This window comes from Seriola aureovittata, chromosome 17 (assembly GCF_021018895.1).
Source record: "Seriola aureovittata isolate HTS-2021-v1 ecotype China chromosome 17, ASM2101889v1, whole genome shotgun sequence".
In the NCBI taxonomy this organism is placed as follows: Eukaryota; Metazoa; Chordata; class Actinopteri; order Carangiformes; family Carangidae; genus Seriola; species Seriola aureovittata.
In genome coordinates, this window is record NC_079380.1 from 18,014,641 (window position 1) to 18,028,666 (window position 14,026).

Genomic DNA, 14,026 nt, shown 5'->3' on the forward strand with positions numbered 1-14,026 from the left:
ATGCATGTTCATTTACATATACATGTGCGAGCATATGTATCTGTGTGTGTGTGGGTGTGTGTGGGTGTGTGTGTGTCAGAGTGCATGTGTGCATGTGTGCAGCCCATGGCTTTGGTTTGTGTCCAGATGTCCATATGCTGCCAGGCAGGGCAGGGCATATGGCCATCTGGTGGAAGATGGAAATACAACCAACAAGCCTTGACCTTTTGATTTGGTTTCAGTAATGGAGCCTGTATGTTTAATGCTCATTTGATGTCGCCTTGCTTCACATCATTGCAGCAGGTGGAGCCAGTACAGAAGTTTTTTTTGTTTCTTTTTTTTTTTTTTTTTTTTTTATGTTTCCTGCATGTGTCCGCCCATGTCTGTGTTTCTGGGAGATTATTAAAGAAACTCTTTATTTTTCTCCTCTTCAGATGTCTGAGGAAGATTACAGAATTACATGTGAATGCTCTGTTTTCATTCGAAAAATTTCTAAGACAGCATTTGAAGTAGTAATGCAGGGCAGATGCATGATGGGAGACTTGTGCAATCCAGTGCTTTATGTTACTGTGAGCTTCTAGACAGAACGACATAATAAAAGCCAGGAAGCAGTTCTGGCATCACTTGCTCTAGTCAGTCTGTTGAAGCCATTGTGACATCCAGGTCTTTGTTATAACATTTATAACTAAAAATCATGCAGCCGCCTCTTGCCATGATCCGTGCAGTTGTTGCTATTGATTGCTTTATGTGCATTAGGTTTGTGCGAAGTAGTTGACAGTTTTGTTTTTGCACTCTACCGAGAAAAGACCACACATTTCACATATTCTGCTTTGCAAATATCCGCCAGTTGATTCTTTCATCGTTCATTTCCTTCAGTGTGTTTCCTGTAATTATCCCTCAGTTGTTGTTATTTAAGGAATTTGTAATTCCCCAAGTAAATGTTTTTTTAAATGAATTAAAAACTTTACAGGTTCCTTCACATTCTCATTTTACCACCCGCTGTGAGAATGTGTGTTCATACATGGCTGGTTCAAAATCTGTGTCCAAATACTGCTCTGAGCCCTGATCCCAACACAAGGACAACAGCTGTACTCCTTTTTATTTTCACTCCCTACCTTACCCATGAATCTCACACTGAATTCACCTGATTCCTTCAGCACATCTTTCCGTTTTGCTGTATAATTTGATTTAGATGAGCAGAAAGCAACTTTTAATTGGATAGAATAAAATTATGTTTTGAGTTTTGGAGGAGCTACGCATTAATTGCACTGTATTTCTACCTCAGTATTATTCACTTTTGTAGGTCTAGCGACATAAATGATAAAACTTTCAGTTTTTTTCTTTATCTCTGTCATTTGTTCTGCTCTTTGTCTGTTTCTTTCCGTCCCTCCCTGCCACTGGCTCTGTCTCATATAGCAGTCAGCTGGGCTGATCTATGAAACACACTGAAGCAGTAAAAACAATACTGTGGGGTCAGCACTGTGGTCCTCTGGGGAGCCATGAGGCTCCAAAACAAACACTTGACTAGAGCTCTGAAACAATGCAGCACTTTAACTGGACAAGTGCAGGAGCTCATTATCAATACATTATGAACCAACCACCCACAATGTAATTTTTTATGATTAAGATTCCCTTAAGATCCTCTGGAAGTTTAACATAACACTTTAACAGGATTAACAGAAGAATACATTTGGGGAGAAGCTTACAATGTTTGTGTGTGTATGTGAGGAGATTGGAACTCATATGTAATGGATTATACTTGGATGTGACATGTATTGGCAATATGTAGTTGGCATGCAGAGGCAGGGAGAGCAGAGAAAAAGGAGGGAAGAGAAGGAAAATGAGAGGGAGGTGATCTTTTTTCCCCCTTCTCCCTTGACAATATGGAGCGTGAGACTAGTTCGGGGAGAGGAGGAGGAGGAGAAGGAGGATGGTAGATTGGAGTGGAGGAATGGTGGAAAGACTGTGAAGAGAGGAGAAAATTCAGAGGAAACAATCACAGAAAATGTAAACACAGTGGCCAAAATGCAGACACAAAACACCCCACCTCCCTGTCCTCTTTTCTCTCTGTGGACAGTTCTCCGGAATCCTTGGACTGTGGTCGGTTACTTAGCAACCACAATCCTGTCGAAACTGTGTCAGAGAGACGAAGGGAGAAAACCACACATGATAAAAGTGGACCTCCTAATCGCTATAATCAGTCAGGATGTTTATGTCTTCCACGGTATGAGTTTTGTCACCATTAACACACAACGATATCATTTACACAGGCCTGCAGGAAACGCCTCGTATTACAGGATGAGGCTGGCATCAGGATTTTTTTTACTTATTGTAAACTAGTTTCATGAAAAGACCCAAACAAACAAATACTTTATGTGGCACTCCGCCCTTGAATTAGTAAAATTGGGGCACAAATATATTGTTCCATTTAAAAAAAAAATGTAGGATTCAAGGATAAGGAGTACTACTCTGCCTGTGAAAACAGTTGTATAATAACATCGGTGGCTCAGGAGGAATTTTGTCACGTCTCTGAAAATAACTCTGATGATGCCATGATGACATCATCAGGGTTATCTCAGCTTGGGTTTGAGATTTTTAACAGAAAGCCTGCGTTACTAAGCGGGGTCACACAGGTTCAGAGATGTAGGATCCAGTGTTTTTGGAGCTTAAAGTCCACAATAGAGAGAAAAAGTCTAGACATATCAGCCAATACTGACTATCTATCTTTATTAAATCCCTCAACCTTATGAAAGCACAATCATAAACTGCTGGAGTAACCCTTTAAGTAACTTCAGCAGGGCGCTGTAAATGCAAATGTTACTCAAACAGTGCTAAATAGTGTATTTGTTTGGAACTATTTTCATCCGTGAATTAATCTGAGCTTGTGAGTGTTTGTGGCAGCAGGACGGTGTTGATAGCAGAGTCACTTCAGTGTTCTTTATACAGGATTTGTTTGTAGTAAGAAAAATATTGAACATCACCAGTGTTATCCTGTGTGATACCAAGTCGCCAAATTTTACATGAGTGTGTGGTGCTGTGTTAATACATGTAAAGGAGCCAATACTTCAAGGTCGAGTTGAACCATTGAAGCATTTCAGGCACGTTGGCTAGCCTCCGGTGTGTGTGTGTGTGTGTGTGTGTGTGTGTGTGTGTTTGTGTGAGAAAGTACAGGTTTAAGGCCAGGCCCCACCAGATGCAGCTGCTCTATTTAGGGCTCTCTACATCTCTCCCTCTCTTTCTTTCTCTCCTCCCTTTTTCCTCTTTGACACGCCATGATAAACACACGCACACACACACACGCACACATACACTGTACATGCACATGATGGGACATATGCCATAGGAAAGAGAGTCTCACCTTGGGATGCCTTTTGTTCAGGTGTGTTATGTGTCAGGATTGTTTCAGTCCACTACACCATCTGCACGTTGCAGCGCAGCAGAGAACAAACACTTGTCTAAACTGTTTTTGTTTTGTTGCAGCGGACTGAAAAAAGACTGCTCTTTGTCAGTGCACACACAGATTTTTCCTCACTGCTTTGGAATAGACATCAGAGAGAAACGGAAAAAGAACTGAATTTAATCAATGCTGATAGTTGATATAAAGTTGCCCAGAAAACATTTCACCGTGAAAAAAAACGGCCAATAGCATGGAAGATTAAAAAGGCTGTGGAAATAAGTGGGAGATGAAAGAGCGTGCAGCAGAGAGACCATAACAGAAAGAGAGAGGGAATCCTGGTGTAAATGCGTCACTGCTGCCTCAGCCTCCTCTCTCAGGGGCGTTGGAGGAGGAGGGATGGAGGGATGCAGGGAAGGAGAGATGAAAGAGAGGACGAAGAGACGAGGGAGAGAGGAGCGAGTTCAGGGACAGGCTGATTTATGAGTCTCTGTTTCTGAATCGTGCCGTTCTTCAGGGACTTCACTGAGATGAGCCGATCTGGAGTTCGCGCACACACGCGCAGAGAACACGCTCACGCAGTCGACACACGAGACACATGCGGCTGTGCCACTAGTCATCATGCTGGCAGAATCCTTAAAGTAGTGATCACAGCAGGGGGGGAGTCCTTTTATGTTTGAGGTAATGGTAGTGTGAGTGCGCGCGTCTGTTATCTGTGGCAGATGGTGAAATAAATGAACAATCATCCCAATCAAACATGGTTTGGAATCTGGATTGGAGGCACTCCACTGCCATATCGACAGATTGAGACGGATCACTAGGAGGCGTAGAGGAGGAAAGGCAGGGATGGAGGGAACGGAGGAGCTAGGGGAGAGATGAGAGAGAGGAGAGGGAGAGAAGGACAAACATGAAGGGAGAGGAAGAGCAGTTTTTTCGGTTGGAACACGGGATTCACAGCTAAGTCGTGAGATGTGCAATAGAGGGTAAGAAAGGAAGAGAGGACAGCAGAGGGAGAACAGAGCTCATTAACAGTGGATGGAGGAATGAAGGAAGGAGGACAAACGGCCTATGATGGTCTGTGGGGTGATGCCAGCTGCTGGAGAAACCCTGGATCAACTATTCATAGCTGCCGGGTGGTTGAAGTAGTAATAAGTTCCTCTGAGACTTCCTCATCAACAGATCAGTGAGAGGTGTTTAAATAGTGTCTACAAGTGCATGACACCACGAATGCAAACAAACACATTTGAACTATTGGCCAGTAAGGATATCTTGTACATGAAATCAAGATATTACAAATTGTCTGAAGATTTCTCCGAAATAAGATTTATTAGAATATATTAAAACGACGAATTAAACCAAGGGAAATACACACATCATTATAATTGGTATGGAATAATTTGCAGCTTGAGGAAGTCTTGCCAGATCTATATTCTTCATAAATGTGAGAATTTCATCTGCCTGATATTGTCACCAGTGCGGCAACTACAGTCATTTTCATTATAAGTTAGGTGCTGATCCTTTTTCTCGCTAAATCGATTAATAGCTTGGTCTGTAAAATGTCAGGAGATTGTGAAAAAAACTCATCACAGTATCCCTGAAACCCAAGGTGACGTCTTCAGAGTGCAAAAACCAAAGATATGTAGTTTACTAAACAACATATGACAAAGAAAAGCAGCAAATGGTGTTTTTGTTTTCAACAAATACCTAAACAATTAATCCATTAGTTAAAAAAGTTCAACAAATCACTTAATCAGCTGATCATTGCGGCTCCAACTGTCTTTCTGTTTCTTCACAGTGTATTCTTACCATTATTGTTCCTGTCTATTCTGTACACATGGCATCCATTACATGTCCGTCTGTTCTGGAAGAGGAATCCCTCCACAGTGTTAGATTGTTTTATCCACTCTGTGGGTTTAAGGACAGAGGGTGCGGCACGCTGTACAGATGAAGAATATATGGATAAAATTGACTTGCCTTTATTGAATACAACTTTATAAGTTATATAAATAATATTCTTCAAAACCTCAGATGTCATAATATAGACTGATAGTGTAATAAGTCATTTAATCTATGCAGATGGTTAGCTATATAAATATATATATGTATCCTAACAACTAAAGCAGAAATATCATTTTTATGGTTCTGTTTAGACAACTCAAACCTCCTGAGCAGAGTGTGGTCTTGGGTAAATATTAAAAAGGTCAACGAGGATTTGTAACAGGAGACAGGATGTGTTGACTTTTTAATATTTAATCCTTAACAAAGTGCTTAAGTAGCCTAAACCTAACAAGCAGGGCAGGAACCCTGAGCCAGTAGTCTCCGGACGTGAGTCTAACGTCAGGAAGACTCTAAGGTCGGACAGATGTTAAGTGTTAGTTGGAAATGAAAACCGGATTGAAGTAAAAACCAAACATTGGCCTGTTGACATTGTGACGTTTATCAGACTTTGGGTTTTGGTCGCCGTACCTCATGACTAGAATGTTGTTTTTAAATTTCAGCTACTGGTGTTGCTTAGGTGTTCTACGTCAAGATGCCGTTGGTGTGAGACATTGGATTTGAATTACTTAACACAACTGAAAACCAGCAGAATATCAGCATCGGTATTCTACATCAAATTGACGTTGGCATTATACGTTGACCTGACACTGAATTTTGGTCTTCTGAGGTCGAATTCTACATTCAACCAAATATCAACATCTAACAATGTTGGTGGCCAGCTGCGAGCCTGCTGGGTGGTCCCTTCACCAGCCTCCTCCTCATGACTTCTCTGCAGTATTTTGGCATTTGACAGAGTATATTAGACTGTCAGGCAGGTTTTATGACACCAGCTGGTACAAGGTAATAACATACACAGCTGATATGGAAAGGACAAATGACACTGCAGCTTAAATTGGTATGCTCAACATAACAAGGAACACAAATACATAGACACAATCACACTGCTGCCCTGCTGATCGACCTGATTAGAGAATGTGATTAGATTATTACATCTGATGGGATTGAGTTTGCTTTCCTCTAATGAAAGCAAGATGGACTGGAGCATGAAAAACGAGGACGGGGCTGCCGAGAAGTGGATTGCAAAAGAGGATGGAGGAAGAAGTGCGTGGAGGGGGAGGCTGAGATGAAGAGAGGGAGGTGAAAGGCTAAGAGGAGAGATGGAGAGTGGATAATGTGGAGATATGGAGGTTGCAGCAGGGGAGAGAGAGAGAGACTGAGGGTGAAGGTGAGAGTCAAGGAAAAGGGGAAGTAGGGAGGGATGGAAAGGTTGCTGAGGAGGGGGATAAAGCGTGGAAAAGAGGGGGAGTTAACCTTGTTTTCGGCAGAGGGATGAGGTCAATATTCCTGCACTGTTTTGAAATGAAAACTCCTTTGACAGCAGCAATAATGCATTTTATATTTGAAAATAAAATAAGCGATACACATTAAAGTCATGCATAGACTTACACAGCCAAGAGACAAAACTGATGGAGACTTCTATTATTGGCAGAACAACATAAAAGGAAATATATACGCTTATGTCACGCAAATGGACCTCTTGGGAGAAGCTTCGCGGGAACATCTGTTTACATCCCACTGTGTGACCCATTTTCTGCTTTTTCACATACAGTAAATCCTACTTAAAGATGTGAGTGCAATTTCACAATACGTCAGCTCAGCTTTTTCTTCTCCTTTGTCTTCTTTTTCCGCTTCCTTTCTCTCTGATTTATCAACCCAGTTAGCCTGAGAGCTCGATTTCCCTCCAAAAACCACTTTAAGAATGCATTTAAGTTTTGCACGCAATTCTGTCTCGTTCTCCATCTCCCTTACCCTTTGAGCGTATAGATGCGGAGATTTGCTTCCCATCGAGCCATCTGTCTCGATGGCGGAGTTAAGTGCTGTGACTGGTCACTAATCTAAACATTAACACTTACACTAATTACCTCTTTTACGTCCAAAATTCGGTGGAATGAGGCAAACAGAGCAAAACAGACAGGTTGAAATTTATCCGCTTGGCTGAGAAATTTCACCCGACACAGGAGAGCGACAGCCAATGAGCTTCAGGCAGGAGTGACGACGCTCTGTAAATTGTGACCACAAACTGTGACCAATGACATCTGCAAAGAACACATTTTTCTTTCTTTTTTTTTTTTAAAAAGCTAGATTTCCTGGAGAAGATGCTGGTTGGACCTGCTGCCTGCTTTAGTGTAGCATAAAAGAATGAACTGCTGGAGGAATGATACACAAGTGCAAAGCGACGCCGTCAAATGTCCTTCCATCCCATCATGACGGTTCCTTCGAGCAAGTCAAACTTGTGCTCTTGTGTGAACATGTGATCAGACAAAGAAATTAAAAAGAAAAGAAAAGAAAAGAAAGGGAAGTTTTTTTTAGAGCTGTAACCAGACAGGACAAGTTAAATTTGGAGCTTACATCAGAACAAAGAGAGCTAAGCTGTGGAGCAGATAGGGATAAGTTCTGCTTGTGAGCTGAGACTTAACACTGTGGCTCCTCTGTAACACATATGGATATATAGAGAACCCTGGGACGATGGAGGAGAGGAGGGAGGGAGGGAGGGAGGTAGAAAAACTAAGGAGGATGGAAGTGAGGGGAAGAAAGAGATGGAAGCAGGTAAAGGGACTAATTTGGCCTTAATGTAGTTAAAGCAAAGTGACTGACTATGGATGAACTGCTGCGATGGGAGACGAATGGACCTCTCTTTGTAGTGCTCCAGGGCTCCTTTACTGTTGACTGCACCTTCCTTCCTCTCCCATGTGCTCTCTGCAGCCGCCTCTTATACACGGGCACCGGCCTGACAGCTCAACTGCAGTGGGCTTGCCGGGGTTTGTGTGTGTGTGTGTGTGTGTATTCTGTGAGACCTCTCCAGCGTATTCATGCCTCTGTGCATCCATGTATGCCTAAGAGGTTGTGTAGGGGAATTGTTGTTTTCTTGCATCAGCAGCCGCTTGTGTCTAAATATGTGTGTGTGTGTGTGTGTGTGTGTGTGTGTGTGTGTGTGTGTGAGCACAATGGTAGTAAAGGTACAGTGCTACTGTGCCTTTCATGTCCAGTGAAAAAAACCAAAACCAAGAACCCAAACAAAAACAGAAGCTTCAAGCCACGCTGCGCCCTGAGTGTACACGTGTACACAAGTACTATGCATTTGTAAGTGTGTGTATCTTCACTTAGTGACTGTGTGTAAGTGTTATCACAGTTGCTGTAGGTGTGAGACTTTGCTTTGACAGAGTCTGGTACAAATTTAACAGGCTCTTACAAATGCATTGTGGTATTTGTGTCTTGTTTACCTTGGAAGGCTTAAAACTCGCATTGTTACATATTTGCACAGCAGATGCTGAAGACAAACACTGAGTCATTCATCACCCATTATACTGTACAGTGACAAATGAACGTAATTGATGTTTCGTATCTGTCTTTTTGGAGAAGCTCTCCGTCCTCTACGCTGCAGTTCATCTCTCCTTTTTTCTCAAACAGTTTTAATTAGTGTGTGTGAACGTGTCTGTCCATCTGACATGGAGTGTGACGTCTCTTTTCATACTCTTAAATATGGTGCCAACTAAAGAACACTGTGGTAACAGTGGAGGAACTAGTGAGAACCATAAACCAAGTGAATAAAAAAAGTAGTTTTGGCAGCTGTCCCATTGTGTTTAAAGCTTGAATAATAATGCCAAAATTCCTGGCACTGAAATTTAGAGTAAGAAGCATCAGTGTTAGCAGTCAAAAGGCAGTACACGCTAAAACTCAGTCGGTCAGAATTGACCTAAATTAGCTCACCATATTGATTATACTGTTCAGTTCCAATTGTATTTGGTGATTTTTTGGGTAGAAAACCAAGGTTGGTTTTCTTTTAAATTACTGTTGAATCACTGTTGAATTTTTAGTGAATATTGGGCCCTTCTATGTGGATAGGTGATAAATGGTTATATTGACCTCGCCCAGCGCTAGACTTATGAATACCCACAATAGCCTATATCCGGTGTGACACGACACAGACCTAATTGGATTTGCTCAAAGTGCAGAGGCATAAATCGACCTTAACAAGTGAGACCAGGAGCGGTGTGTGCCAGGCCTGGATTTCTCACTGCCAAGGGAGGAAAGCCAACCATTGTCCACGATGTTTGATCTTGCCTATAGCAGCATAGGGCAAACACAACCATACTTCACCATTTGTGCTTGTATGTGTGTGTGTGTGTGTGTGTGTGTGAGGCAAAAGCCAAACAGAATTTGAAAAAACACCAGGATCGTTGTTGTTTTCTGTTTACTGCAAATCAGTGCGTACGCTGAGCCCGCTTTGCAGTGACAGCCTGGATTGACTTTTCGGACTTACACATCAATGCTTGTGTCTATGCATGCATGCGTGTGTGTGTGGGTGTGTGTGTGTTTGTGTGTGTGTGTGTTTGTGTGCATGCGTGTGTGTGGGAGAGCTGAAGACAGAAGGGGGCTCAGGAGGTGTTGACTGTGGAGATTAAAGAGGAATTAGAGAAGGCAGAGCAGAGGCAGAGTCACAGAGCAACTAGAGAGAGAGAGAGAGAGAGATTCTGCGAATATTCAAATCTCTCATTTTAATTCTGCTGCAGATTACTGAATCTTTCATCTGTGAAGGAAGGATCGACATTATGTTGCTTGACTTAGTGTGTGTGTGTGTGTGTGTGTGTGTGTGTTTGAAGCACGTATAGCGACAGACTAGCCTGAGGCATTTTCGTGATTGAAATTGTGCTTTTGTCTTTGTATTAATACTCACAACAACACGTTGTAACTTAACACAGTGTTTTATTGCTGCTCCCCGCGAGGACACCGCCGTACACGTTTTACACTGATGTAACGGACAAACACATATCTAACCCATTTGTAGACATGGCTACATAAAACACAAGCAGCCGCTCTAATGGCTCAGAGGTCCCCTGTGTGAACATGGCCTCTGAACTGGACTGTCCCTTCAGCACACCACGCATATCTCACCCTGCCTGCCACACGTTGCCTGTTGCTTTACATACTGTACCCTCTAAAATGTTCCATACTCAGATGCTCCTGGTTTGTTTCTCCCTCTCACTCTTTTTTTTTTAAATGTGTCTCCAGAGAATAAGCAGCAAGGGGTTTGCATTTTTTCCACCTCGCACAGTAGCAGTACTTCCGTTAACTTGAACATCCAGCTGCTGCATACCATGATGGAGACCATGGCAGTGGGAGCTTGGTTCGCTGGCAGAAATCTTTTTTTTTTTTTCTTTCCAGAAATATAAAAGACAAAAACACAGGTTCCCTCAATATCACAATATCATCTCATCAGATAGGAAGAAACAAGAGATAAGCTGATAAGTAGTAGATATAGATGTTTTCTGCTTAGATAAGTGTTGCAGCCCTGAATAGACATAATTTCTTATAAGTTAAAAACACTATTAACAGTTATGCTTTAATTGATCTAGATTTCTATTGTATTTCAGTAGATCCGTATCTCTAACTCCCCTCGCAGCGAGGAGACGAAATACTTTGTCTGTAGAGAGAATAAAGACGTTTGGCATTTTGTCAGAGTGTGTTGCACATTCGTCAGGTTTGGTTAATGAAGCAGCCTGACACAGGTGAGTAGTGGTAGCCAGAGCTCAGGAAATCCTCTGTTTGACTTGCAAACGGGCCGGCTCACAGATGATGTGTTGGGAGCAGAGCAGAGGCAATTTTTTTTTTTTTTATTACGTTTTTGTTTTTAAAATCACTCAGTTGGGAGTGGTTTTTGCTGTTTGTCCTGAAAATGTCTTAAAATTAGCAGTCAATAGTTTATATGATCCATACGTTTTTGAAAATCTACTGAAGGTGTGTACATTCATACCCATTACCTCTTTTTGCTGCATCTGCCTTCTTGGTAACTGCACGTGCTCATCACCCTGAAAAACACTGTATGTATCTTCAGTGCATTTGGATATCAGTAACTGTGACATGTTGAACTGCATTTTCATTTTGTGCCTGCATGAAATCGCACATATGTTTTGTGTCCGTTAACTCTGATCATAATGGAGGCAAGTTTTCCTCAGAGGGCTCGTTAGTGTACACACAGTATGTTGTGACTTCTCTTCAGAAATTGTCGTAAGGGCAGATGCTCTTAAAATTTGCGATGGTCTTCCATTTGTGAAAAGGGTTATTAAAAAATTATAATTTCAAAAAAAAGAAAAATTCATGGTGGAGAGACTGTGAGCCGTGGCTGCAGCAGGACACTTCTCACTCTAACGGCCACTGGAGGAAACAAAGTTCTAGGTCGGACTTTTTCACTGATACAGACTCCTGCAGTAAGTCCAATTGTGTGTGTGTGTGTGTGTGTGTGTGTGTGTGTGTGTGTGTGTGTGTGTGTGTGTGTGAATGTCACTTAATATAATATGCAGATAATAAATGTATGCCTGCATGTGCGTGTGTGTTTTAGTGAGTGTGTGTGTGTATATCTCTGTGGTGTGAATAATGTAGGTGACAGTGGTCACCGCTTTTTTGGGGATTTTTTTGTTTTCTGCTTTAACTCTCTTTCTAATTAGAACAGTAACTCGCCCTGGGAATACGTCAATATCACAACTCAGAGTGCACACCAGATCACTGCTGTGATACTGTGTGTGTGTGTCTGTGTATGTGTGTGTGTGTAGTCATGTGTGTCTGGGACAAAAGCCAAAGTAGAAAAACAGCAGCATCAGTGCCTTTTTTTTTTTTTTTTCTAGTTGAGGAGACGTGATTTAGGGCTCTTGTTCTCCTCGTCATTTTCTTTCATCCAATCTATTTTGCCTCTCTCACTCTCTCCCTCATCCTCTCTTTGTACTCACTGATTTACTTGATGTTTATTATTTTTTCTCATTATGATGATGGGACGTTCTCCTGAAGTGACTTCAGCTGCAGAAGCCCTGTGATGCGCCGTCCACATACATTTTACTGCTTCACTTGTGTTTCTCTAGCGTGGTTTGATTTATTGTTTTGCATTCTGCTGCAACATGTCGTCAGTGATGGATTTATGAATTTGTTATCAGCAAGAGTGCGGCCGCATGTTTGTTCTCATGATGAGTATCCGTTTATTGTGCTGTGCACAGCGTCTCATCAGTGAGGGGAATGCTGGGATTTTTTCTGACGGTGGCTTTTCAGATTTCTCATCTTTCATTTAGTCCGTGGAAATGAGGATGCAGTTTTAAGGGGGACATCCATGTTGCTGCACTTAAAAGATTTCCAATACAGACAAACACTCACAATCAAATATCTATCCAATGCAGCGAGGCACCAATGAGGCCACACTGTTAACGCTCCATCCAAGGGAAGGATGAGCAGAACAGAAAAGAAACTGAAATAAAGAAAGAAATGAAAAAAAACAAAGATAATCTCACTGGTGGTCCAAAGACGGATAAAAGAACAGACAAAACAAGTTCAAGGATTAAAAGATTACTCACAACTCCTTTTTTTTTTAAGGATTTACTTCTGTCATTGATCAGTATTAGTGAGCACTACAACAGGATATACAGTAGACATGGATCCATTAAAATGTTTACTTGTGAAATCGTGAAACGGCCTGTAATCAGATTAGCAGCCAGGCTCACTAGATCATTATTAGACCCATTAGATGCATTAGGCCTCGCACAAAACCTCCTATTGACATCCGCTTCCAGTGTGTTGGTGGGGCATTTGTTTACTCACATGCTCTTATTGTGGATCTTAGTTTTGTTTTTATAACATCTCATGTCAAATCCAGCGCCACTTACATGCAACTAAACTGCAACAGCAAATAAGTTTTGCAGGAAACGTAAGTTTAGTTGTATAGAAACATCTTTTTTTTTGTCTTTCTTTGGTCTGTGGTGCACATGAGCTCATGTTTTTCTTCCTCTGAGCAGTCTTTAGCTCGTTTAGGTGGATAACACTGACACAACGCTAAAGTGAGGATCAGCATCACAGGAAAGAAAGCGTTCCCTGCGTCAGCTCTCGGACCGACGCTGCCAGTTCCCCCTCTGCAAGCATCGTTGTTCGTCTCAGCCTGCAACACGTCGACAGGCCCGTTTGGACCGTGCCGCCCCCTGCACGTGGCTTGCACCTGGTCATGCCTGCCCTGGATGCACCTGTGCTTCTCGCTGGACAGGTGGTGTTAGAGAAGAAAAACATGCTGTCCTCGTCCTTACTGATGATGCCGCATTAAGATAGTTTAAAAGCAGAGCTATGCAGTGTACATTAAGCTTTTCTTATTTTTTCTTTTTCTTCCCTTGTGTTAAGTAACTAAACCCTCCTTCTTGTATCGTTGACGATTGCAAATTACATCCCATGTGTTTTGGCCTTAACCTTCTCCTGCACGTGGTTCGAGCACGTGTCCATGCTGGTGATCCTGCTCAACTGTGTGACGCTGGGGATGTTCCAGCCCTGTGAGGACGTCACCTGCCAGTCGGAGTGGTGCCGCATCCTACAGGTTAGTGTGACGCTCTCACCTGTGTAACAGGGGGGCCTGAACACCTCGCCAGGGTGTCTCCACACGCTCCATACTGCAATTAACCCTGTTCCTGAAGGCGAATTCCCATATTCTAGAAAGTGTCCGAGTAAGTGTGCAGCCATAAGTGTCCTGGCCATGCCAAGTTTGTACACAAATATCATATGGTAATTGATTGTAAGTAAATTCTTTCCTTTATACCAGGGGTTGCTTTTACATTCAGTTATAGGTGGATGTGAGGC

General features: G+C 42.3%; 1 protein-coding gene across 3 annotated transcripts in view; it reads left to right on the forward strand.

The window, feature by feature from the left end:
* Nucleotides 1–14,026, forward strand: part of cacna1ha (calcium channel, voltage-dependent, T type, alpha 1H subunit a) — a 113,685-nt gene that overhangs the window by 42,313 nt on the left and 57,346 nt on the right. For all 3 annotated transcript variants that reach the window (XM_056402557.1, XM_056402558.1, XM_056402559.1), the window contains exon 3: nucleotides 13,654–13,766. In XM_056402557.1, coding sequence (XP_056258532.1) covers nucleotides 13,654–13,766 — 113 coding nt within the window. The remainder of the gene's footprint in view (nucleotides 1–13,653; nucleotides 13,767–14,026) is intronic.